The sequence below is a fragment of the Nyctibius grandis genome, chromosome 10, assembly GCF_013368605.1.
Source record: "Nyctibius grandis isolate bNycGra1 chromosome 10, bNycGra1.pri, whole genome shotgun sequence".
NCBI lineage: Eukaryota > Metazoa > Chordata > Aves > Nyctibiiformes > Nyctibiidae > Nyctibius > Nyctibius grandis.
Genome location: NC_090667.1, coordinates 984,583 through 1,012,564, shown reverse-complemented (window position 1 = coordinate 1,012,564; position 27,982 = coordinate 984,583). Strand labels below are relative to the sequence as shown.

Genomic DNA, 27,982 nt, shown 5'->3' with positions numbered 1-27,982 from the left:
CTGCGGGCTAAGAGAAAAGGCCCACAGCAACCCCTGCGTCGCCGCGTCGGTTCTCATCGTCCTTCACTCCCCCCGCAACAAGCCACATCTCCAGGAAGTCACAGGAATAAAACAGTCTAGCGATGGATTTAATGTATATACCACGGAACAGGCCTACGAGCGTGTGCTGCTAAAACCATTTCCTTGAAATTTAATAATTTTCACTGGCGTTTGTGCAATAAATCACAAATAATATCCCAGCAGAGACAGACGCCATCAAACCCTCTAATTCTTCAGTGAAGCATTTATCAAATGCTTTCAGCCTGTTCTATTCCTCTCCCAGATACTGTCCCACTTCTATTAAAAAAAACCTACAGCAAATTTTCTCAGCCTCCTTTCCCCCCCCCTTACTCCATCCACATTCTCCTTAGCGCGCTCCACAGCGATGGGCAGCTCGCGGGCTCCGACGGAAGACCTGGCCAAAGCAGCCCCAGGACGAAGCTGTCCTGCCCTCTCTGGAGTCGCACATTTTGAGTGTTAGTGGCTGAAGCACCGAGCTTTGCACACCAGCACGAGCGCTGCAGACTCTTCAACAACCCCGAGACACCGACAGCAATTCATTGCCTATTCCTGATTCACTCCATCGAACAGATCTCTGAAGCTTGCATTCCGCTTGTTAACTTCAGAAAATCTCCTACCGTCCACAGGGAAACTGATTTGTCTTCTCAGTCCTGATTAGCACTTGTCTCATTAAAGGCAGCACGCTGTGCTATCCTTAGAAGAAAAATCACTCAAAAATTGCATGACATCAATTCACGACTGCGTGTCTACAAAGAGACATTACACGCTTTCCATTAAAACAGATCAAATACTACCTGAACACCAGGACAGAACTGCAGGTTCTCTTCCCATATGTTTACTATATAATTAACATGTTATGAACAGTCAAGTAATTCTCCCAACACCAAGAAATATTCCCTATTGCAAACTGAAGTTTAGCAATCCTGAATTCTCAAAATCCCAGACTTCACCTCATACAATCAGCACCTAAATAGAAAAAAGAAAACCAAACCCACAAGAACCTGGCAAGACAGTCCTTCCTTTGTTGCTGAAACAAATGCCAATTTTGTTAAGTCTTCTGTAAGATAAACAAACAAATCCACAGTACATTACCTTAAACTAACCCAGTTTAGACCAAATATTTCTGACAAGGTTCAGGAAGAAGGAGAATTCCTGCTGCAAGCCCAGGGTTCATTAATATCTCAAACATTGTAAAAAGAAGATGGAGTTGCCCCTATTTTATGGAATAAAAAAATGAGGCAAACCCAAACAGTGTTGTTTTTAGAATTGGACTTGGTAGTTTTAGTGTGTAAAAACCCTTGGGAATAAGAACAGCTTCCATAAAGGCTAGAAATAATGAATGGTTATGCAAAACTCAGCTAGGAGCCACCTCAAAATTCTTTACACTTCCCTTAAATTTAGAAAAAAAAAATCCATTATCTTAAGGCGAAAGAAAGCAATAAAACATAAGCCAGCCTTGCAGGAAGCAAGCGGCAGCACGGCGTTGTGAGCCCCGTACCGCGGCGGAGGAGACCTGTCCCCACCACCGAGGATGCTCCTCGCCTACACGCCGAGCTGCGCCCAGGGCTGCTGCCAGCTCTCCCAGCACCCTGCCCACCGCCAGCACAAACACGCTCCCCAAAATTGCTTCATGAAAGCAACGATAACATCCAGCGCTGCTGTCCGTTTCACTCCAGGATCAGATGTACTCTGTACACATTAGTAGCTCAAGTGGGTTTTTCATCACAATATTATCGGAAAAAGAGTATGTAAAATTGCTGTTTACGAAATTCCCCAAAAGCCAGACACACACCCACGTGTAAACCATTCACCTATGAATGTGCCTCGTTCTATCTAAACAGTTCTGTAAAATAAAAACAAAGCATGAACTTTACAGAAGCATTCCCAAAAGTGATGTTTCCATTATCTGCGAGGAATCAGCTTACTTAAACAGTCACCGAAATGCACCTCTCAAACCCAGAAACAGTTCTTCTTGATTTGATACAGAGTTTATAACGATTGCCATTAAAGATATAGTGAGAGCAAAATAAAAAACCCCACCAAAAAACCCCCATGAAACAAACTAAAAACAACATGGAAGCTGGACTGATTATGTGAAAGCTTAGCACAAAGGATTTCTGCTCTGTCAAAATAAACAATAAGGCACGTTCAATATTCATATATCAAAGTGGAATTTACCCACAAATTCCAATTTTCCTTTCTGGATTCCTTATATTACAAATTGCTTTAAACAGCTCAAAGAAAGAAAAACAACACATCTTCACTAGAAAAATAAAAAACTACGAAAGAATTCTAGAATGAAAGCGAGTTAAAAGTTGTCTTCCCGAAACAAAGACGAAATCCTCACACATCTCATGCCAACCGTGGGAAAATAGAGCAAATAATGCGTAGGGAGAGCCCCGGGACTGGCGGCTAACACTCTGGGGATCAGCTGTCGGGGGGGGGCAATAAAATAAGAAAGTTAAAATAGACACTTGTTAAAAGCCTACAGTTACTGGGTTTATGTACAGGGACTTGAAGAGCCATTTTCTAAGACTCCACAGAAACAGCGAAAACCTCCTCCTTCACCGAGACCGAACGCTGGGCTTGTGCAAGTGTGTGTTGAACAAGGAACAGCTAAGGAGAACATACAACTAGGTGTTCCCACTGAGATGGGGACCCGACCCCGCTGTGAGAGGAGACGGACACAGCTGCCCACTGAGAAAGCTGCCACCAGCACGCTCACTCTTGAAGGGCAAAGTATTTTACCTGAATACCTGCACTACTGAATTACTTGTCGAAAACACGGCTACAAAGTCACCTGAAATATGTACTCAACACCTATAAGCAAGCCCTCCTCCAGTTCTATCTAAGAGTTAAATTCCAGGTCTGTTTAAAACTCACTGCAAATATTCCTCTCTTTAAATGCAGTTACTAAGCAAACCAGTAAGTATTTCCTACTGGGAATGTTCTTGTCCATGCAAAGTAAATGCAATACTGAGCAAAGCTGAAACTGTAGTTTGGCTTCAATGTAATTCTAGAAATTTACCCGGCAACCAAGTTATTTTTGTGCATAACATTTAAGTAACACTAGGAAGGAAAAAAAAAACAACCCCCAAACACGCAGTGATTGATCCTCTAACCCCTGAGAATGAAGCAGCTTTTGTACACACTTAAATACTTCCTTCTGTACGGGTCCTTCTACCACGTACTCAATTCTCCCTCTAGGTTGCATCTTAGAATTTTTAAATTATTATTTCTTTATTAAAGCATACCAGCTCCCCTCCTCTTTTCTTCCCTTTAATATCAATAGCTGAGTACCTGGTTAAAGACACTACCACGTTATGGAATAAATACACACCAGTGACACCCCATCAGACAGCCACACATAACGAATGAAAAAGGCATGACTGACTTTGAAAGGAAAAAAAACCCCAACAAACAGGCAAGCATGCAGCTGTGCTAAAAATACTTGTAGTATTTTAATAAAGAGCAACAAAAACCAATTACCTTGAATAGCCATTAGAGAAAGCAGGTCTGCCAGAAAGGCTGAGCGTTCCCAGCGGAGCTAACGTCTCATCCCCTGATCCCTGGCACCTATTCCAATTTTCTGAACCGGCAGGAAGAGATGGAATGATATTAAAAATTGGTTTCTGATCCTGCTGCTGAGAGAGCGACGCAGTATTTAAATCATAGTGATACATCTGTCCCCCAGAGGTACTGACTCCATGGACAGAGATGGCAGAGACTTTAGTACCCAGCAGATTAGACCCAGAGAAGTTTGCCTGACAGTAAACCGGGCCCATGCTTTCTTGCTTTATGCCAGGAGTACAGAGTTCAATGAAGTCTTCCTTTTCTGTTTTCACTTGAGGCATTGGCATTTTGGAACTAGGTAAAAGGTCACCACGGTCATTCATTTTAGGTTTAGTGTCAGATAAAATAGGAGGCTTGCAGTCTTCACCGAGGCTTCCTTCCAGGAGAAATGCATCATCTGCAGATATAGGGGACAGCAAGCCACCGTCATCTAGCAAGGGGTCAAGCCTCCACGGGCTCCCATTGGGCTCTTTGCCAGGCGATACCGGCGGCAACTCTAAATCCTGGAGAATATCCAGGGTGCTTTGGTCTTCAGAGAATAATTTCAAGTTGCCACCATTCGAGCCAACCTGGCTTTGGACTGCAGTTCCTGACTCTAAAGGGACGTTGTGGCCAGCCATGCCGGGGAAATCCGGCTCAAGCGGCACCTCTGAAGATACTGCTCCCTTTGCGTCCTCGGACAGGCTCGAGGACTTGTTCAAGCTCGCAATACTTTCTTCCAGGAGCCTGAAGTCCGTTTCTCCAGAAGAGATGCCGATTTGGCCCTGCTGCGAAAATCCGAGGTCGTTTCCCATCACTTTGGCGTCCGTTTCGCCCATGTACAGTCCCATCGAGAGCGACACTGCCTTGGAGAGGTCTGGCTGAGGCACATTGTTTACCAATCCTTTCGAGAAGTCAGCCAAAGCAGGCTGCTGACTGGAATCTGACTGAGAAGACGCAGGGAGAGGAGATGTAGACACAGGGGCTTGTACAGTAGCTCCACCCCTGAAGGGTGGATTAAAGTCCATCACGATCCCTCCTTTGGTACTGATGAGCGCATTTTTCCTCGTTTCGTCTCGATCCGACGAGTTAAGCAATTCTTTGGAATCCATTACTTTAACATTAGCTATAAAAAGATCAGAAGCATTCAAAGTTAGCACAGCAAGGGTATTTTAATAACAGCTTAAAAAAAAGGTCTAAATCATTAGCCAGGGGAAGCCGGTTTAGCTACTCTGAGAATGACAGCACAGCAAATCAAGCTACGAACTGACATGTGTCACATCTTTCTCAAACCCACTGGGTTTGTTTTTGCGGTTTCGGTTTGTTTTTTTATTATTATTTCTGACTGCTAACAAGAAATGTATTTTTTAAAGCTTTGCTAAACCTGGATGAAGTGGTAAATCTGCCTGTATGCAGCTCAGAATCAGACTACAGCACACCTTTCTGAACACACTCTCTAGCTCTGCTCCCCATCCTCACAAGGAAGCACAGGAATTGTTAGAGCAGCCAATTCACAAATTTTGGAAGGTAACTAATTAATTACATCTTGAGCAGGGCAGGGGAAAAGGACATTTATTGCCTTTCCCATGTCAGATCCCTCTCTCCCTGCAGATCTGGGGGCATCACCCACCATGGGCGCCGAGCCTCCCGAGCCAGCTCTCAAACGCGGTACCAGCCAGACCAAATCTAAGTGGTTTGTTATTGTCCAGGAGCCACACAACTTCTCCACCACAAAACATCAAGTCTGCTATCTTTGCATAGGTTCAGCTTACAATGCAACTCGTGAATCTTGAAATAAACTCAATTCTTTAAATAAATCTCAAATTCATAAATAAAAGCTAACTAAAAATAAAGCAGAATTTTTATTAGCCTGCAACACTTTAAGAGCTCACGGCTATTCTCCAAACACATTTAAACAGCAAAAACAAATCTCCCAAGTTTAGTCCGTTTGTATTTACTACATTTATTTTCAGCACAGAGCATAAATATTTGGAGAATAACTGTAAATTCTTAGGCAAACTTTCTATACTGTTTGTTCACGGCCTAACGCTAACAGCAAACAGCCAAGAGCCCCCCCGGTCCGTCTCAGGAGGCGATGCCCAAGCCAAAGCCTCGCCACAGCATTCTCCATCAGGCACGGTGACCCAAGAGCGCTCACAAGTTTACAGTCGCCTTAATCATAAACCCGCCGGCTCTGCCGCCCATTTTCTCCAGCCTGCCAAACGCTGCTGCTTTCTGTGTGCCAAAGTTAAGGCTGCGATCAACAAGAAGTCCCCACGTGGAAAAATTTTAAGGTGGCCTCAGCCAGCTTCGGCCTGGGTGCAAGCGTCCCGAGTGGGAGCAGCTCAACGTGGAAACCCTTCTCGGTCCTTCGACACCTCTTCATACAGCCTCTACGTGCGCCCGAGCAGGGGGTCCCTCACCCACGCCGGCCGAGGTGCCGGGTCATGGTGGGGGGCTGCGCTCCGGCCAGCTGGGACCACGGCACGCGGAGCGAAACGGGAGTGGGGCAGCCCCCCGAAACCCCACGGAGTGCAAACGGCACGGAAACGCTGCTGGGCTGTTTAAGGTGGACACCACGCTGGAAAAAAAAATATATCTACCTAAAATATATCTATCTATTTCTAGTTTTGCTTTTTTTTTTTTTTTTTTTCACACGAAGGGGAAGAAAAGCGTAGTCATTCCATCTGACAATTTCCCCAATGTCAAAAAAAGCGAATCATCCAGCGTAGGAAACGTGTCAAAAATCAGAGGCGAGAGTCTGCCCAAAGGAGGAAAAAAAAGCTGCGAATACTTAAAACTGCCGGATTACAATAAATTCTTCTTTGCAAAGTATAGTTTTCAGAGAAATGTGTCGAGACCTGTTGAGCTGTCTCCCCGGCACACCCACTTCTGCAAAATCAGCCCAGCCCGCGGCTGCACCCGGGCCCGGCTCCCCCTCCCCGCTCCGCACCCCCCTCCTCGCCCCGCGGACGCGCAGACCCCGCACCGCCGGCCCCCAACACCGCACACACGCCCCGGCTGCCGCGGGGCGGGCAGGCTGCGGCGGCCGCCCGGGGCCCGGGGGGGGCTCCCCGCCTGCCGCGGCCCGGCCGGGTCCTCCGCGGCCCCGCCGCCGCCCTGGGCACCCACCTCGGGGGACGCCGCTCAGCTCCGGGCCCCACCGCCATGCCCCGTCCCACCCCGGGATCCTTCCGGGGGCGGCTCGGCTCCCCCCCCCCCCCCCCCCCAACCCGGGGCATTCCTGCGGGAGCGCTGCCGCCCCCCGGAAACTTCCCGGGGCGAAGCCGCGGCGCCGACGCCCCCACCCCCCGGGACCCCCGCTCCCCTTACCTCGTCCGGGGGGGGGCGCTGGGGCTCCTTCAGCCGCCAACTGCCATGGCGGCCCGCGGCGGGGGGCGGCAGCCGGCCGGGGGGGCGAGGGAGCGGGCGGGAGGGAGTCAACAGCCGCCGCTCCGGGGGCCGCCGCGGCGGCGGCCAGCACCGCTCGCCCTGCTCCTTCCACTTCCTCCTCCTCCTCCTGCCGACCCGAGCCCCTGACCTAGTCCTCGCCCGCCACCGCGGCGCCCCCTCCGTTAATTAGCGCTAATTGCCTCCGCGGACTTCGGCCCCTCCTGCCTCCCCCTCGCGCTCTCCGCGTCCCGTCCCTCCGCCGCGCAGCGCCGCGCTCGGCGGTCCTCTGCCCCCGCCACAAAATGGAGGACGGCGGCGGCCTCCTCCCCCTCCCTCCCCCCGCCTCCCCGACGTGGAGAGGGAGTGGAGACAACCGGCACGGCGAGGGGCGGCAGCGGCGCCCGCTCCCGCCGCCCCGCCACACGCCTGGCCCCCGGCGCGGCTCGGCACGGCTCGGCACAGCGCAGCCCGCCGGCGCTCGCCGCCCCCCGCTCGGCACCGCGGGGCAGCGCCCGGCGGGCCCAAGCGAGGGGGAACGGTGCAACCTGTTGGCTGAGGCGGGCAACTGCAGCCTGCGCCCGGGCGCCGAGGGTCCGCCCGCCGCCTCGCCTCTGCGGCGGCCCCGGCTCCCCCTCACCGCTGCCGGCGGTGCCGCCGAGGGGCAGCGCGGAGGGCCCGCCCGCGGGGCGCCAGCCGGGGTGACCGCGCCGAGGAAGCCGCGGGGCCGCCCCGCTTCTTTCCTCTTTCACTTCCTCAGCTTCCTACCGAGGGGGCGGCAGCGCCGTGGCCGCCGGGCCTCAGCGGCCGCCCCGCGGGTCTCGGCCCCGGCCCGGGCGGCGCACGCCCTCCCTGTGCCGCCATGGCCGGGCAGCGGCTGCCCGGGGTGTCCCCGCCACCCCCGGGGCAGAGCCTCTCCGCAAGGGGAAGGGTCGGGCGGGGGGAGAGGGCCCGCGCTGGAGGGAGGCAAAAAGCCATTGGAAAGCTGCCTTGGGGCTTGGGGGACAGCTCTGCGTGCGGGGGTGGGTGGCTTGGGGGCAAACCCCTCAAAAAAGACCAAAACCCCCTCAAAATAGCTGAGGGAACGAGAAGAGACAGCGAGGGGGCGGCGGGGAGGGAGAGACATCTGTCCCCTGGCAAGCACTGGGGGTATAGATGTATTCATTGAGAAATATGGATAAACGCCACAAATGATGGTAGCATTTCACCGAGAAGTTAACAGATTTTGGCGTTTTTAAAGTAAAGAGACTGGGCAGTGCGCTGGTCTGAAGTTGGATTTAGACTGTGGAGGCATCGAAGAGCGAAGCGCTGCTGGTGGGACATCCCCAGCAGCTCGCTCTGCCCGCTCCAGGGACAGCCCTGCCTCGCCACCGCGCCCGGGTGACACATTTCTGGGCAAGAACAGGACAGAAATCGTCAGTAGAGAAGCAAAACAGGAGTTAAAAATATCAATGAAATAAAACAGCAAAGTAGAAAGTTCTGCTGCCTTGGAGAAGGGGAGAAAGAGCCAAGGGGGAAGAGGTTGCCCTCTCAGTGTAGAACAAGCGATCCTCGTCGGTTTGGCTTTCCCTGGAACTGGCAGAAATTCCAGTGACGGGTGGAAGAGCAGCGACGATTGTCCGTTTATGAAGATATCCATCGTCCTGATTTGGGACAATTAAATGAGCTTGGAGATAATGACCAGATAATGCTTGCACTAAGACTGTGTTGACAAGCAGTTAGTATCTAGAAATGGTTGTTATGGCACCCAATAAATTACTTTCCATAATACAGGTTACATCACTGAAGGATGTTTTTGGCTTTCCAGCTGTTTAAATGCAGTTGTGGGGATTCTTCTACAGCGAAGGGAAAGAAAAGGCCAAGTAAAAGAACAGATTTTAAAGCATGATTAATCTGCCCTAATTTTTTTTAAGTAATAAATGTTTTACATGCTATGTTGACTTTTGGAAGATACTGATTCACGTTTAAAAATGCAAAATGCATGCAATGTTAACTTAATATTCATTTACGTTTCACAAATTATGAAGAATGGTTCTAAAAATTCTAGATATTCCTCCGCAATCTCCCTTAATCTAATGGATATTTGAAAGATGTAGTTAAAATAGCACTTAAAACTCTCTTCTGGTGCTTTTTGAATGATGCAATGAATTTACAGCTAACAGGAAACACTTCTTCCCCTACAAGGGAAATAAAATAGCAGAAGTTGGACTATTCACAAATACTATGAAATCTTTGTTACCAGGTACAGGAATGTTGCAGAGGACCTTGAATAAAGGCAAGAATGTCTCTTGAGGCATGAAATCCTAACGTGTACCTGGAAAACTGACTTCCAGTTACTGGATATTCTACCAGAGAAACTGTCTTGCGTTTGGGGACCCCTCCTGCCACTGCCATTTGGTAAAAACACAGGGTGCGTACGGGAGGACATCAGCCTGCGGGGGAGAGCTGCGACACCGCTGCACGTCAGCGTCACTGAACTTTCTGTAGTTTGAGTTTGTCTAACAAAGCTGTTTATTTCTAAGACATTTAGATGAGAACATCTGTTTATAAACACACTCAAGATGCTTAATTACAGCTTGTTTTGCACGGTAATGGGTAGGACATTCCTTCTCTAATGAATAATTCCATATCTTAATATCATCTGTTATCCAAAAGGACCCAATTTTAGATTGCTCTAGAGTATATTCACCGGCATCAGCCCCTCACCACACAAACGGCGAGCAGGGGACATCTCCGGGCGATGCTGGAGCATGGTGTGTGCAGCGGTGGGGTCTGGCCAGCCAGAACGATCCACGTCCTTACCCTCCTGAAGGATGTTTGTCACTCGTTGCTAAGCGCAGCAGCATTCATTGCAAGGTCGTTGTTGGTAAAAATCACGATTTGTCGGTAAACTGTGTAGCACCGGTTATGTTCAAACCCAAAGTCAGATTTGTTCGTTGTCTTCAAGTTGCTACAATACCCATGAACTCTGTCTCTTAGATTTTTTCCCTTTTAAATGTTGTGTATTGAATTGAGCAGATGAAAAAGCTCAGGTGTTTTCTGCTTCTGGTACGTAAAGCTGGGAAAAGAATATTACTGATTCTCACTTCTAGCTGCAAGTGCTGCCGAAACAGAACGAGCCCACAGGATCACGCACGGCAGCGACAGAGGAATAACTCTGCTGCGTGCTCCTCACCTGGCTTTGGACACATCTTTCTGGCCTCGTGAGTTATCCTGTGTGACTGAACCACCCAAACATACCATCTCCCTTTGTTCTCCTTCAAACAGAAATGTTCCCTGGGGCACTCCTACGTTGTAAAAATAAATGTAATGTGAAAACGTGGTAAGCTTGGGTGTTCTGGCTAACATTTTACAACAGTAACATGCTACCCTGTACATAACAACTTAAGATCCGTTATATGATGGTGATCAGAGTTAGATAAAACCCATCGTTGTTAGGTTATACATATGTATGTATGCGGTCTCTTACCGCAGGAACCTCACTACTCCATGGAATCAAAATATTAAGAAAATTCTTACTTCAACCTCAGAATATGTGGCTCATCGTCTCCCGTGTCAGTCCAGCACAGGATTTCTCCATCCTGCTGGAAGTGTCAACACAGGTAATAGGTTTTGTTTGGGGTAACAGTTTTTATGGCTTTGACTTCCCGTTTGATACAAATCTTAACAAGACCATGTCTTCTGCAAAATGTCAGCATTGTTCAAGTCTTTTCTACTAACCTGGGCAGCATGGTAACTTGGTAAAATTTGTTTATTTGTTCTTAAAATTGAGAGGTGAAGGTTTGTGGTTTTTTTTTTTTTTTTGCAAAGACTCCACTAGTTCTCTTCTAAATACACAAGTTATGCACTATAACAATGAACATAAAAATACCATGGCTGTTTAACAGATGAATAGTTAATTACCTAAAGACTTCAAACACAGGAGTTTTCTGTCCATCTCAAAATGTCTACAAATGGCATACGTGTTAATATGCTGTGTAAAGTATCCAGTATCTGGTGAGTATCGAGCTTACCCAGTAGTTTGGTGGAGCCACAGGAAGAGCGGTATGAATTGTCATGCAATAGATTTAAAAAATGTAGAAATGACTGCACATTCCTATGCCACAATGTAATAATACTGCAAAGATAACGAGCCTCAACCTTACAAACACTAAATATAGACATTAAAAATATATATCTGAGCGGGGAACTTTATTAAATCGTTAAAATATAGTTATGACTCTCAGAGAGGAGATCAGGCAATTCATAGAAACCGAGAACCGACTTCAGGTTGGTGTAGGGTGTTCCAAACCAAATGTCAGAAAGAAACATCTGAAGCACCGAAGGGAGCTCTCGTGGCTGCCAGATGCAGCCGTAAATCTGTCTGTCGGGGGGTTGGCGTGGACAGTACCGAGAGCCCGAAGATAAGCAGATCGTGCCACATCTGACTGTGAAAGGAGCATGCATCATGTAATCCACAGGAAGCATCCAGGTATAAAATGGTCTGGAGTCACCCTGGGAAAAAAATTAACCCCCTCTAGACTCCAGGAAACAAATAACTGTGAAGTGATCACACACGAGTACATTTACAATACGGGGAAATTTCTTTGGTTACGAAGTGCTGACAGGCCCAGTAAGAACAGAACTGACACATGGGTCCCTGTTGGCAAACAGACACAGGCCACTGTGGAGCTGTACTAAATCATTTTTAGTGCTAGAAGCAGGCTAGAAAAAAATGACTGAAGTTTTTCCAGATGAAGTGATGTGCTCATGAAATAGAATAGCAACAACTTTCTCTGTAACCTTCAAGAAATTAGTGTACGAAATGGTGCTAGCAATTAATGGAGATCAGCTTCAACTGGCTGGATCTACTTTACCTTGGTAGGACAGAGAAGTTTGCAAGCTAAGGTATTGATTTACCAGTGTTTCAAAGTACTGAAATGGACACAAATGATGTCTTTGATCTCTGAAGCAATTAATAAAAATAAGCTAAAGGAAAAAAAAACAACAAACAGATGCTGAAGAACAAGAGCTACGTATCAAAGACAACAGGGAACAGAAAGAATTTAGTCCAGCCAAGGACATGGTAGCACCAGTGACCAAAAGTCACGTCAATGAAATAAAATCTTACTAAATAAATATTTGCAGAGATATCAGGAGTTGGAAGATGATTGGTCAGAATTATACAAAACAAAGAATTGGCACTTTTGGAATAAATACAATATGAAGTCCACAGATAACAGATCATGAAGTCCTTAAGCCTACTCAGAAGTACTTACAAAAATAAGGGTTGCATTCCCCTTTCCTATGAAATGCTGATTCTGTAGCTGTGCATCAAAGACAGCTCATGGAAAGCTACAATTTTATAGGAAGCACACTTCCACCCTTTGCAAGCTGTTGTCTCTCTACACAAAGGCAGTGACATGCCCAGTTTCCAATGCTCTTCACAAACACAAATCTTTCAAGATCTTGGTTGTCTTGTAAGGAGGTCAGTTTTGTTTCCTATCAGCTTGTAAGTAATTCCGTTTAATTCTTGAATATCAAAGTCATTCAGCCAGTGACTGCAGCCTGCCAATAGTTTTCCAGCTAAGCCAGAATGGAAAACCCACGTTCCCCAGCTGCTGTTTCCACAGGCACAGGAGCACACGATGAGCGGCATCCTCATGACTGCAAACTTATTTGTCGGAGGAGACTCCTGGGTCCAAACTCAATCTAAGTATGCTTTTGCTATTAACTTTAGTAGGTCATAGACTGCGGCACAGAGGGTCTTGTGCCATGCCCTCCTTCATCCTCTTCAGGTTAATAACTCTGTATTTTTCCTGGTTTCTTCATGATTTTTCCTGTCTTTATTTCCTGCGCTAGTCCTTCATCTGTTGGGATATATTTTGTACTTTGATTTCCCATCAGGTCCTTCACTTCTACACGAACCACTGTTTTAGTTCTTTCACCATGCCATTCTCCTTTACACATCTTGATCTGCTTCATCTTGAATCTCTTTCTTTCTTCCCCTTCTCCCCCAGAGTTTTCATTCTCTGCGTAGCACTTAGAGGACAGAATACGTCCGCTCCAGAGTCGTCCTTCTTCCTCCTCACAGAGCGGGAGCCTGACACATCCTTCCCCAGCCCACAGCCACCTTCCACCTTCACTGCCATCATGGAGATGTCTTGGGGCACTGAGCACTGACAGCTTCTCAAGGCTTGCATCAGCTTACACCAGCTGTGATGAGGCTGAGGCGAGCAAGCCCGTTAACCTGCTAATTAGGAACAGTAAAGGATGGTGTGTGCATTGCAGAGGGCAATGTGGTGGGATTAAACATTCGATTCGGAGAAGTGCAGCACTGTAACCAGGGCAGGTGAAGTCTGTTGGCCCTTCTCATGCCTGAATAGAGCAAAATCTTAAAAGAGAAAAGAGGACAGAGGGAAACTTTGTGTACAGCCATACAATGAAATAGAACTCACAGCAAATGCCTGAATAAAACACACCTCCAAGCTTCACCATAAACTGAAAAAAAAAAAAAAAAGAAACCTGTATCCAGTTGATAAAGCCTGACACAGGGTTAAATCTCTTCCTGGCATGATGTGATATCAACTCCTAGTTCCACCAGCAGCGAGTTTGGCCCTCGGTGTTTATTGAAGCCATAAGAACAATTGTGAGCGCCGAATCCAGCCGTCTCTGGGTTTATACTGACAAATCATGGAGGGCTGCTTCCTTCTGCAGCTGTTTTGTGTAAAAAAGAAATCACAACTGCAGCTGGAAATTAATCTGAGGAGGTTACGGTCCTATTGAGCCTTTCTGAATGCTAGGACATAGATCTGTAACAAATGGCTGAAATGCTAAAATGCTGTGAGAAACAGACAATGGAAACGCGCCGCTCAGAAATGGGGAGAATTAATTGGGTTAATTGAGGAGGAGCACTTAGAGACAGGCGTTGGGGTGAAGTCATATGTAAGTACACACAAATAACTCTGTTGTTTTTAAGTTTTGCAGAAACATCTGGCAACAACATGCAAGGAAGAGGAAACTTTTGGTTTATGCATCAAGACCTCTCTATGAAGAAAAGAAAACTCTGGCTAATTACAGGATGCCTGCAAGAAAAGAACCACCTTTGATTTCACCGGTATTTTTTCCTGCGACACAATGCCTAATAAAAATCAGTAGCCAGTGACACACAGAGCCTGATGCAGCCTGGGCTCTGTGGCATTGTCAATGCATCTCCTGCACCGCCCGGGAAGGTTGCGAGGCTCCTCGTGTTATCGTGTAGTGCTGACCTGACAGGTACATTTCAGGAGTACAGAACACAGTAGGCTTACACTTATTTTGTTTTAAAGCAAGTCGTACCTTCCCATGTAGTGATTTCAGATCATGTTCTATAAATTTAGGGCTTGCCAGCAGTAAAACAGAATTATATGCAACTGGGTTCACTAATGAAAAGGAATTCAGGATGTGACACTGTGCAAGTTTTAAGCTCAGACTCATGAGTAAAATATATAAGGAAAGGTATAGGCAAAAGAGAAATGTTACCACTAAAAATGTGTTTTATGAAATGTCATATACCTTTTAAAAGATCTGTCTTTACTGCAAGAGATATGGCACCTCTTTAAATTGAAAACATAATTCCAAACTCTGCCACATTTAGTACCGCAGACGGGTCCTAATTCAGAGTCGGAGCCAAACCCAGGAGCCAAAGGGAAGAATTCTTTGGATTGCGGTAGGTGCCACACACAAAGAAAGGATTTAAAAATCTTTTCTTAAATACTACACACTGGAAATGAAAGAATTCAGAGGGAGATAAGTAAGGAGATGGGACATGGAAATTGAAATGCTTTTTCTTGAAACAAGAAAAGAACATGGTATAAATGACTTTGATGAGAGGTCTGGCTCTTGTAAGTTCTTAAGGAAAAAGTGTTTGTAGACAATTGCCCGTGTGCTTTGTGTTCCATCTTCCTTACTCCCTGTGCTTCGTTGTTACAGTATTTACATGACTATAACTTTTAAAGGACTTCAGTTTTAAACAGGCTGCTTCTGAGATTTTAGTCGGGAGATCTAATAAAAACCCTAAAGATTCAAAAAGATATTTGCTTGCTGAGGTGGTACCTCGCATCAGTCTGACATCACAGAAATTGGTGCTGAAGTTGCAGTGCCAGAAATAAAAACAGGTAGAAAGAAAACCATATTGTCTCGTATGTAGCAGTGAGATAAGTTTAAAGACAACCTAAACATTATGGTAGTGCAAAGCCCTTTAAAACAAGTGTTTATTTTGCCACCTGAGAGTTTCTGCGTTGCTGGGAGCACTGAGACCCAGGATCCTAAGTGGATCATAAACACTTCGGCATTGACGTAGTGGCGGGTACTAATCACTGATGGATTTTTCTTTCTTCAGTTTCTCTTTCAAAAATTTTTTATACTTTGGTATCTGCTACGTCTTGCAGCAGTAAGTTCCACAGTTTAATTACACGCTGGGTGAAAAAAAATGCCTCCTTTTGTTTGCTTTAAGCTGCAAATGATAATTTAATGCTGCTAACTCTCGTTTGTCCATGAGAAGGAGCAGATAGTTGTTCCCTGTCCTCCTGAGAGATCTGTCTCAGGGGTCTCCTGTCTTACAGACCTCCCACTGCCACCCCTTGCTCCCCTTCTTTGCAGACTCTCAGAAGCTGTTCTTTTGCTTTAGTTATAGTTCTTGACCTTTTCCACACCTTTTTTAGTTCTAGTATATACTTGCCGAGATGGGCGACCAGAAGGACATACGATACACAAGACGTGGTGACACAGTGGTGTCTCTGTTTTGTTCCCTCTTCCTTCCCTCATAATTCCTGACATTCCAGTTGATTTTTATGTTTCCATAGAACTACGTATCTCCACTAACTCTTTTTTCCTTGGTGGTGTTACCTAATTTACAGCCTGTCATTGCACATGTTCATATAGTTTTCGTTGTGCATTTTGCTTTTCCTTGTGTGTATCCTAATTTACTGGCAGTAAATTCAGCCTGGCACTTTTTCACCTGGTCACTCAGTGTGGTGGGATACTGCTGCAACTCTTTGCAGTTAGATTTTGGTTTTATTACTTTGGATAATTTATTTTCAGCAGCCAACTTTGTCATCTCCTGCCACCTCCTCCGTTCAATATTTGAACGGTCAAATATTAAGCCTTGCTACATTGCTTGTCTATGAGATGATCTGATGCCAACCAAAGGTTAACATCACTTGGTTTTTGTGGTGTGTTAGCAGCTGTTCAGCGTCACCTGCATCCACGGGCACAGTCTCTCCAAAGCATTCAGAACGCTCTGAGCGCGCGTTTGCCTCGCCTGGGAAAGCCAAGGGAAATGTTAACTGCCTTATGGTTCTGATCAAGGCCATTTGGGATGTGACAAATTTCTGGAGCGCAAAGTAAAACAAACCAGAGGGTGAACAACACAGAGGACAAAAACCCAAACCCCAGAAAATCAAAATGGATCCAATCGACCGCGTTTCCTAACGAGAGCTTCCAGAGGGCTGCAGGAGAGCAGGGTCACAGTGTGGCATAACTATCACACTGTTTTCTTAAACCTACACACCCTTGGCCCCTACAGCACACTATTTTTAGACACATACAGTGCACGTGTGTGCGTAGGAGGAGCTGGGCTTTGCCTGCAGCCGCGTGAGCCTCGCGGGGCTTTGCAGCCGGGTACCACAGTGCTCAGTGCCTTTCTCCTCGAGACCAGGTCACTGGAGAGCAGCTGCTGTCACGAGATAAAGTGCCCCAGAGAAGTGGAAGAGAGAAAGAGAAAATGAGCAGTTTAAGACGATGCTACCAAGTGAATGCACGTGACTGAGAAGTGTTAAATCCCTTCTCTCCCAAAGCATCCCTCGTGGAGGTGTGGAGAAGCAGGGTGGGAACAGCAGGCAGCTGAGCAGCTCTGCTGGCTGCACAGAGGGTACCGCTGCCCAGGAACCCGCGGGCAGTCCCCAGAGGTACCCGTGGGGTGACCCACAGCGAGCGTGTCTGCCTTGGCAGGAAAATACAGCAACAACTAACACAATCCAGGAGAGGATACAGTGAGAAATTTACCCCCCATCTTCTCAGTTCAGATTTACATTCCAGATTTACAACTCGGGAATCACTGTGTTGGTCATATCTCTTTGTTATAAAATTTAGAAATGGGAGGAATGTATCGAGTGAGTAAGGCTGAAGGCAGAGAGGCTTGATGCCTCCGCTCTCCCTTCTATAAACTGGCATTGCTTCACAAGACTAATAGAAGATTTATAATAGTTTATAATTGTGAAGCTCTCTGGGTAGAGACTAGAGAAATATTTATTAATAAAACAATAAATACTAAGTTTAGAATGACTTTCCGTCACTCCCAAAGAGAAGGAAAGAGTGGATTATGAACTGTAACTTACATACAGACTTCTGTAGCAACTACAGCAGTCGTCAGTGGTTAATATATTGCCCCAAAAGGCTCTTTTGTGCTTATATGAAAGGTCAGTATTTGTCTTCTTCCATTACTGCATAACGAGGCACAAGACTTGAAACAATTGCAAAAGTTAAAAAAAAAAAGGCCTTGCAGTATATAGTCCCCATGCCAAAACGCTGTTACGCCTGTAGCCCTCAAAGAGCTGAGATAAAGAGACAAGAAAACGAGAGGCCGGATGACAGCAGATGCCATCATCGCTCCTATCAGCGTGACTCAGGGCTGACCCGGGGGCTTTCTGCCCCACCGGCTCCACGGGACAGCCCTTTGTGAAGCGCTAAATCAACCCACACGGGAGTTTTCAGTGGCCTTATTGAGATATTAAGATGCTCAGCGGGCTGGAGCCCCTCTGCTCTGGAGACAGGCTGAGAGAGCTGGGGCTGTTCAGCCTGGAGAAGAGAAGGCTCCGGGGAGACCTTCTAGCACCTTCCAGTGCCTGAAGGGGCTACAGGAAAGCTGGAGAGGGGCTTTTGACAAGGGCATGGAGTGACAGGACGAGGGGGAACGGTTTTAAACTGGAAGAGGGGAGATTGAGATGAGATATTAGGAAGAAATTCTTTGCTGTGAGGGTGGTGAGACCCTGGCCCAGGTTGCCCAGAGCAGCTGTGGCTGCCCCCTCCCTGGCAGTGTTCAAGGCCAGGTTGGATGGGGCTGGGAGCAACCTGGTCTGGAGGAAGGTGTCCCTGCCTGTGGCAGGGGGGTGGAACTGGATGGGCTTTAAGGTCCCTTCCAACCCAAACCATTCGATGATTCTATGATTCTATGTCCACAAAGCGATACTGTATCTGAGAGCATCCATCCCTCTGGCCACCCAGAATGAAAGTGGAACTCGGCAGGTTGGTTTTGCCCTCCCTCTGAACCCCTCGGAGCCCCGAGAGGAGCAGCCGGCGGTGCCACGTACGGGGACACGCGCGGCCCCGGCCCCCCTGGGGCTCTCTAGGATGCTGCGCTGCACGAGGAGGGATCTCCCCGGGGGGACCGGTGGCCATTTCTGCTGAGACCTTTCTGAACAACTGACAGAGAACAGGAAACCACAGTGCTGCGGAGCAGAGCCCGGCGCGTCCCCACGCATCTGCTCTTTGTAGATGCTCGTACTGCGCTGGCGACCCCGAGGCAGCGGAAACTAACGGGGATGTTGGCGAGGAGGTGAAGTAAATGTATTAAATTGCCTTATCTTTTTACCTATACTGCCACTGGCCAAGTGGGATGTTCCCTCAAAATCCACGACGCTCATACAAATGGTCCTCAAGAGGTGACATTTCAGATAGTGTTCCCAGTAAGTTCCCAGTTAGAGCTGAATGGGGAGGAAGAGCTGGAGTGTGCGCGTGGCAAACTGCCTGGGCGAGGGACAGGCGTGATGGGCTGTGTAACCAAGTGCACTGTATACCCCTGGCATTTCATAAACAGTTAATAATCACTGGTCGGGAGAACAGGAACGCAAATCAATGTACAGATTCAATTAGGAAGAGAAAATAAAAATATTATGTGAATTACTAAGCTAACCTGATGCATTTTAGCCTTGAGTTCAGAATTTGTTTGGTTTAGATGAGAAGCTCTAATCAGATTTAAAGGAGGCTTCAAAAAATTAATAGCAGATGTGAATGAAATAGATAATGATTTTCATTCCTGATTATGTGGCCGAGGTTATAGATAGGGGGAGGGAGTTTAACGAAAATAATTTGGCTAGTGTGCTTATAGCTTTTCTGATAAAGATTAACACTTTACAGCTTTCTCTCATTTAGCAAGGTGGATCAATCCCCAATTGATCTGCGCACAGATATAAAAGTTGACAACCTCAATTTCCTACTGCTTTCCTCAAAATTTAATCAGTATCCGAATGATGTGATTTCATTCTGTTGAAGGACAAAATACCTTCTCTAGAGGGAAGCAATATCAGGGTTATCCTTCAGTATGAGAGGATGCTAAATTTTCAAACCAGTACACCTGCATGTTGCTTAGATGGCCAGTAAAGCAACTCACTGCCACGTAAAAGGCAAAAGAAAGCGAGAAAATATGGCCCAGATCCTTAGACAGGTTTAATCACTGCATTTTCCTCATGTGGAGCTGCACACATGGAGCATATGAAGGTTCCAGCTCAGAAACTGAATTTCTGAACCTATTTCATTCTGGATGTGGAGGAGGGGAATTTATAATAAGCACAACTCACGGAGGGACCAGTTGGGCTCACCGGTGAGACACCGTCACGTATTTCCTGGCATTCCTCCCCAGTGCAAAAGAACAACAAAATGATGGTAAGAAATCTTCATCAGCCCGTGAAATGGTGGAGGAATCACGATGGAGGAGGTTGGTGAAATGCAGAGAACGATAGCGTCGTTTCTGAACATCTGTGAAGTCCTTAGCGAGCATCATCACATTATTATGGTTTAAATAATTAACTTGGAACTGAACTGCTACTTCTCATCCTCTCTTGAAGAAAACCCTCATAATACACTTGGGTACGGGCATGGGTAACAGCCTCGGAGCCCTCTGTGGCTCCATGACTTCGTGTCCAGAAACTCAGCCTTGCACACGAGAGAATGAGATGACCCCATGTTCTCAGGCTGCCTCCTGTTATTTTACCAACTGCGTTTTTCAGATGTTCTATAATTTTTTGAATGCTCAAGACCACAGGAGAAATTTTGATAAATAATTCAGAATCACAGAATCAATCAGGTTGGAAGAGCCCTCTGGGATCATCGAGTCCAACCATTGCCCTGACACCACCATGGCAACTAGACCAGGGCACTAAGGGCCATGTCCAGGCTTTTCTTAAACCCCTCCAGAGATGGTGACTCCACCACCTCCCTGGGCAGCCCCTTCCAATGGCTAATGACCCTTTTTGAGAAGAAATGCTTCCTGATGTCCAACCTGACCCTCCCCTGACGAAGCTTGAGGCTGTGTCCTCTTGTCCTAGCGCTGGTTGCCTGGGAGATCTCTTTAGAACATGACCAAGCTAACAGACTGAGGGGTAAGTGATTTTAACCCTCTCTTCCCCGACCATTTCGCATTTACTTAGCTGTGTTTAGGATCTTAAAGCATCGGAGTGAAGAGAGAATACAGAGAAAAATATGTTGTTTGTTTTCCCAGTGCCAGGTGGATGGATTCAATTTTCAGATCCCTTAAACTGCCAACGCTGAAAAGTTGTAAAAAAAAAAAAAAGATTAAAAAACCCCTATTTGTTTTAAAGATCTGACACAGTTTCTATAAACTGCATAGGAATTTTTTGGCATTTATAACAAAACTGATCTCACATGCACATTCTCTCAGTTGCATCTGGTGATGTTATACTGGTGAGAAGTTTAACTAAGGTAAAAAAAAGTGAATATAGCGCTTCTTTTTTCCTACCACCTTGATTTTAACCACAGGGACTGCTCTACCTAGGACCTTTGGGGTTTTTAAAGAGGTTCCTGCACATTCACTTTACTCACACTTTGGAGGCACGGAGGATACAAGTCACAATACTGATGTTAGGAGCTACTCACATCACACATTTCTTCTAAAAAGGGGTCATTTTTTTCCCCTCAGCACTGAACACTTTTCACAGCTGTGCGCTGTGGAGAGAGGCAAGCTGGACGAGGTGCTGGGGAAGCACGCAGAAAAGAGAGGTCATTACTGTGAAGCTCTTTATTTCCCACCTTTCAATTTGTATTAATTTAGAGTAAGATTTTTAAACAAAACTTTCAGTCACTGAGAACTGGATGAAGTTCTGCTGCTTCCCTGACAACATTCTACCTTAGACCAGGAGAAATCCATCCTTCTTTATTTTCAAAGTCCCTTTCAGATGGTATTGTTCTTATTATGCGAGTTTCATAAGATGCAGATTTCCTTCGAGGTACAAAGAGGGGTTGAGCTGCACGCGTGAACCCCCTGAGCAGGACGGTGTGGGGGACAGCTGGAGGGGCAGCGCGTTCCCAGCCAGGACAGGGATGAAAGATCAAATCTGGAGCTGTTACTCCAGAGAGCCTTGCTTAAATAAAAGGACCAGTTCAGTTTAAGGGCTGGCTCTCAATAGGAATGGATGTTTATAGGAATGCTAAAAATAGCTCCCGGTATAATACATGTGCTGAGGGGATAATTTACACGAGATACAGAGAACAGTTGGGGCTATGCAGTTCATCGAGTATAGAGCCACTTGTGATCATCCAGCCAAATGACCAAAGGCAAAGCAATTAATTTCTTTATGGGGTGTGTATGTGTGTGTATAACACACACAATAACAACACATCTATATGTAAAAACATCTAATTTTAAGTTCATTTTTTTTTCAGTGACAGAGACTTCTGCACAGGCATTTTAGCGTCTGCTGTGGCAAGCTTCCTTCAAAATTAAAAGTACTGGCTCTCAGAATTAGTCTAACTCTTGCTTCCAAGCATTGAGTCTCATTGCACCTTTGCTTTCAAGACAGAAGGCCATCAATTTAATAATCTGATGGTAAATCCATGTACCGCTCCAAGGGCCACACATCTAATTGTGAATAATGTAGATCTAATCACTTGGAATGAATAGTGCGAGTCCTGGAATGAGTTTGCTGCATTTCAAGTGGTGGTTGATGCCTTAAATCTGCTCCTGCTCTGGAAGGCCTGGAAAGCATTTGTGACCTCCACATCGCTATATCCTACCGTGGGATCCTTGCAAAATACGTGAGCTGCAGTCCCTCCGCGCTGGTGTTGCTTCAAGAGGACGTTAGCAGTACAGCCATGCACGTGTAGAACAGGGCTATGTGCCGTTACTAACAGTTTGCCTGGTTTCTTGCTGTTTGCTAGGAAATAGAGATAGCCAGGTACAAGCTAGACCGATTCCTTAAACATCAAGAAGTCACATTAGAGAAAAATGATACCAATAAAAGATGTAAACCCCCAGTTTTCAATCCTTGTTGAAGAACCGGACTACTTCAGCCTTTCCAAACTGAAGGTGAATATATTTTTCATTCTTTCTCTTGCTGTTACATCACAAGATCAATTTGCCATTCTGCCTTTAATATTAACTCACAAGGATTTAAACAAAAATGGTTTTTATGCACTGAGTAATTTTTTGGAAAAGAGTGTTTGAGAAAATCTAACGAGAGCGAGCAAACCCTACCAGCTTCCTCTGGCACACATCTGTCTTTCTTTTGAGTTTTGTTTCCTTAGAGGAAATAGACTCATTCTGCTTAGAGACCTTTTATTCCTCCTGGGCATACATGCCGCAGAAAGGTAATTAATATGTAATCACAGAATAATTAAATATGTTCTTTTACGTGTTGCATTTATGAATCATGCCTGAACTCCCCGGTCAATGGACATCTTTAACCACTAGTGCTGTCATATTTTCTGTATTCCTATCGTAGCAATATGCTTTAGATGCTTTATTTTATGTACTTTTAAAGCACTATGCTCTGTGTTTCCGATAGACAGTAGTGCTTATTGATCCGTGCAACTGTTCTAACAGAAGAAGTGGAAAAAGAGGGCTCAAAGTCAGGACGCATCTTCCTTGGTTGGTACCTCGTGATCCTGCAGCCTAAACCTTGTCTTGAACTCCTTCAACAAGCCTTGCTCAACAGAATCCCTTATTAAATATTGAATCCGATGATGACACGTGGTAACCCACATCAGTGTAATTCCCTCTCTTTTAAGCATAATTTTATTCTTCCTAATTGCAAACGCTTGGGGTAAATTTTCTTTTACTCTGCCTAGAGGGTGCAAAGCCAGACCTTTAAATAAAGCACCTAGCTGGAAAACACAGGGCCTTGCAGCCTGCAAAAAATGCAACTTCACTGTCTTTCTGCCTAGATAACACGGATCACAAGCTTTTATAAAATTGTGTCCAGGGCCGGTACCCAGCCTCGGGGCAGGAGACTCCGTTCGGCCGCTGAAAGTCCTCAGGAAGCAGAAAAAACTGCCTGGAAGATTTATTTCAAAATGTGAATGTTTTATTCACAAATACGCTTTGTAACCCGTAAAGCATTTTAAAAAGAAGTTCTCACCGACAGTCTGCTAAGGTCTTGTGTGAATCACTAAACTATCACAACAATCTGGAATAATTGGCAGTTTTCCTCTCGGAAAACCTATTTGACTTCGCTTGTGTCTGCTGGGTCTGAGAAGAGCTGTTTTTGTACAACAGCCAGAATTCCAGGAAAGCCCGCGGGTCCATTACACAGCCGTGTCTCCATTTCCAGAAACAATCTGCCACTAGCACGATAAGAGCCTTTTTAATAATTCTGCTGGGTTGTCGCTTTTGCCTTCTAACAGGGTGAGGTTTGTAACAGCCCAGACATTCACCCTTCCCTTTGTAACGAAGCTCCTTAATGAGGTTAAACGCCTCCTTTTAACGTTGCAGACCTCAGCCAGCTCCCCTCCAAATCTCCGCTCCAGTTGGGAGCAGCACCCCGTGCCACCACGCACCCCCTTCTATGAAGACATCGTAGACCATGCAGCTAATTACATAGGGATTAATAACCTTAATGGGCACGGTTTGAACCTAGAAAACATTTCTCTCTGTAACACAACTCAGATTTTTGCGAACCAGCCTGTCCTTGTAAACACAAAACACGTTGAACCTGTAAATACTTGATTTGTTAGTGTTTTTCTCGGGGCAGAGGGTTTTGTAAATACTTCTCTTCCCTGACCAGCCCAGCAAACCACAACAACGGGTTCCTCGCCCACGGCCTGGTTTGCTCCGTGTAAATTACATAATTACAAGGAAATTTCCACCGTGGGGATAAATGACTGCCCTGGGGAAGTCAACAGGAGCTTTAGCATTTGATATTTTCAAAGCAAGCTTACATATTTGAAAACATTCCGTACCAAACACGGCGCTAGATTCTCTTAAGTGGGATTATTTGGGTCTTTTCTAGGTGGTCTCCAGCCTTAAAAAAGGATAAGAAAGCGTTTTACCTTCTCTTATCTTCTTTTCTCCTTTTGCTATTTAACCCACTTCGTACTAGACAGAACAGCACTAATTGAGATAAAGTTGAGGTTTAGTCAGCAACGCCCGACAAGGGCTTTGTCTGGAGACGCACACGTGCATGTGGAGAGCAGCGAGACCTGGGCTGGGCGTAAAGCACTCGGAGGAGACGTGACCAGGCAAGGGGCTCACGAAGAAGCCTCAGCGGTTAAGATGGGAACACGACCTGGATTTTTCAGATTCCAGACTTTTTCCTCCACCTAGAGAAAACACGAACTCCCGAGCGTGCCCCCCAGACAGCAGCGACCACGGGAGTCAACGGTGTGCGGCCAAGGGCGGGCAGCGGTGCCTTCTCCTGGCCCTGCAGCGCTTCTCGGCACCTGGAGCAGGTACTGAGCGGTGGGAAGAGTTAGCAAAGTGCGAGTACACAAAGGTCACGGGGGAGGAATGGTTGGACTCCAGTCATTTCATCTATGGGAGTTTAAATAGTTGCTGAATGACGCTGTGGACTATTAAGTTAATTGCCGAAGTGACCTGTGGGAAAATGTGCAAACTACTCGGGGAAGGAGCGACGGGAAAAGCAGCCGAGGCAGCACACACCTCCCCACGTCTGGGCACACCAGGAGGGTGCAGCAACGGCCGCGGGCGACGGACCCGCCAGGGACCCAGCGGCAGAGGGGACCTGGCCCTGTCCCACCCCAGCCCTGGGGCCTCTCCCACGCCCTGCCCCAGGGCCACGGGCACCCTGGCTCCTCCTCTGGCATTTCCCATTTCCCCCCCAGTTAGAATATCCCCTGGAAGCTGTTAGTCAAGAGGAGCCGTAGCTCCACGTGAATGTTGGTGTTTTGAAACAGTTCAAAATTTCCACCCAAAAAAAAAAAAAAAGTATTTTCTTGTCCTGTTTTATTTATCAAAACTTTCCTCACTTTACCAATGACTGAAAATCTACCAACCTAAGGCCAGATCATGTTTTTTCTCCCTGTGGAGGTGGGTCTCAGACTACTCTACCACTAAGATAAGGCCTAAACCATTTTCCTTTCAATAATACCCTGAACAGTTCTGCCATGGGACTTCATTAATGACGACTTACACATCAGCAAAGTTACAATGAAAAAAGGAAGCACGGTGACAGAATCGGAAATTAAGTTTCATTTACAGTTTGTACTAAAAATTTAACATTTCCTATGACTGGACCATTTTGAATGGAATAAAACTCAACATTTTAGCTAAAAAAAATGAGGATACTTTCAACTGGATGCAACTGAGAGTTCGAAGAGTTAAGTCAGTTTGTAAAGTAGGTCTACAAGGGCTCAGCTACGAGTGTAAATTGCTGGCAAACAATTCGCTGCTGCTCAAGTAGAATTATATAAGCAGATTTATGTGTGTATAATCAGATAACGGTGCCAAATGTAAGGTGCTCTCAGGCTATTTATATATACAGCGTGGGGCTTTTCTCCCCTGTGAAGAGAAGTAGAATAATACAAAAGACCTGTTGGTGCTAATGCTTGTGTGTACTCCGGGAAGCTGCACGGGAAGCTTTTTGGGGTTTGGTTGGTTGTGCTGTAATGGAACATTTCTAAACCTGCAAGGCAAAGGAAGCAAAACCGGATTCAAAAGCCCTTATTTAAATTCAACTGTTTAATGCATTTTGTTTTTTTTTTTTAAACCAAAACAGCTTTGACCATGTATTGGTAGAGAGGGGTTACTACTGCCTTGAGCGGCAGTAACTTGTGAATCAGACTTACATGGTTTGTTCACTTATTTTCTCTGATTACATAAAAAAATGCATATTTGCCATGGCAACCTCCTCACTACATGTCAGGATACCAATTCAAACATAAAGGGCTTCTCTTCCAAAGACCCTCTAAGGTCACTGCTGCACTAAAACCTTTCAGGGACAGAATGTACACAATTCACCAAGAGAGGGACTTTTTGGTATATTTTAAAAGCAATGTGGTCTCTTGCTGCAGAAGTAATATGCTGGAGTTCTTCCTTTGGTAGAATTGTTTTATTTTTCTTTTATTTTTTCCCCCAAAGGCAGTAGGAGAATATTTGTAAAGGCTCTTGCCTGGCTAAAATATAGATGACATTGTATCTATTCCAAAGGTTTAAAGAGATATTAATTAGTGCTGGGAAAAATAAAATAATAAAAAAAAAAGAACAGGCCATTTAAATTCGTACCTTAACAACCTTAATTTATGGTGGGAATATTTGATAGAATCTAGATATTTGATCTAGGCAAAAGATTTCTTTTTTCTTTAAGGAGCTACAATAATTGAAATTCATATTTGCCAGATCAGGATGTTGTCAGCACATCATCCGTGACTGGGGAGCCTGAGCCTGGCTTGATGCACAGCTCCGACCTCTGCAAAGATCTTTTCCAAGAAATGAAGTTCTGATGAATCACGGTAATAGTCTGTCGATGGGCAAGAGCCCAACAGGGTAAGCGAGAGGAGACTTTGCAACTGAAATAGCTCTTCTGCCGGGCACGTCTGATTGCTGTGCAGTTAGATAGTTCTAGAATGTAGACAACTAGAGGGACAATGAAATGAATTTTCACCTAGCCTAAAGGAGCGGAGCTCACCAGGGTGGGGTACGGCAGCCACGTCCCGGCCACCGCAGGCTGCACCCCGGGAGCGAAGGGCTGCCCCGCGCTGAGCTCAGAGCCCCCAGACAGCCCCTGCCGTGGGGACACAGGAACGTCCAACCCGCAATTACCAACTCAGGCACATTTTCTGACTACTGTTAATGTCACGAATGAGTGAGCTAATTATCTGCCTGAGCGACCGTAGGAGCAATCCTAACAGTTTGGCGTCCTGAATTTTCAAGGTCACAGTTTTTACAGTTTACAATAAAACACAGGCTGGAAACTAGCTCCGTCCTCCTCGCTGCCCGCTGGCTGGCACAGGAGTTTTCTGGTCCTTACCTTGGTTTTTGGTTACTGCCCCGGCCCATTTATTATGAGAAGGAACCACAGCAAAGTCTGAGGCAACAAACGCCTGAAGAACAGCCTCGGCTTTGTGTCATTTGCGTTGTCTTTGCAATAAATCACATTCTAACTTCCCCAAGCCAAAAACCAAGAGAAAACAACCTACGATCCTCGTGAAATTTTGCAAAAGTTAAAACGCTTTGTAGATGAAACATGAACAAATGTGCGATGAAAGGCTAAACAGGTTAAAAGAAAGACGGTTTTGCTCAACAAGATTATGCATTTCACAAGAAACTTCTAAAGAAGCTGCTCTTTTCATCTTTAAAGAAAAGAACCCGTGTGTGAGTGTGATCCTGCTCTGCTGCCGAGGAGGCAGACAGCTCTGCACAGAACTGGAGAGCACTCGGTGCACGGCGCCGGCATCATGCGCAGGCGGAGGTGAGGCTGGTGCACGCTGGAGGATGCTTTAGATCTGAAAACAACGTTACTGGGTAATGAAAAGAGTACAAAAAATTATGACACGTCTCAGTGCTTCAGAAGACGTTTCAGAGATGGAAATGACAACACCCGAGAAGATCATTACAGCGAGATTTTTGCTGCAGCACTCAGGTTAGACATTAGGAAGCATTTCTTCTCAGCAAGGGTCATTAGCCATTGGAAGGGGCTGCCCAGGGAGGTGGTGGAGTCACCATCTCTGGAGGGGTTTAAGAAAAGCCTGGCCATGGCACTTAGTGCCCTGGTCT

General features: G+C 46.1%; 1 protein-coding gene across 1 annotated transcript in view; it reads right to left on the bottom strand.

Annotated features, from left to right (window-relative positions):
* Positions 1-7,288, bottom strand: part of NR3C1 (nuclear receptor subfamily 3 group C member 1) — a 58,570-nt gene extending 51,282 nt beyond the window's left edge. Inside the window, exons 1-2 of the mRNA XM_068409743.1 lie at positions 6,946-7,288; positions 3,550-4,738 (exon numbers count right to left, since the gene is read on the bottom strand). Coding sequence (XP_068265844.1) covers positions 3,550-4,724 — 1,175 coding nt within the window. The 5' untranslated portion in view covers positions 4,725-4,738; positions 6,946-7,288. The remainder of the gene's footprint in view (positions 1-3,549; positions 4,739-6,945) is intronic.
* Positions 7,289-27,982: the final 20,694 nt, after the last annotated feature.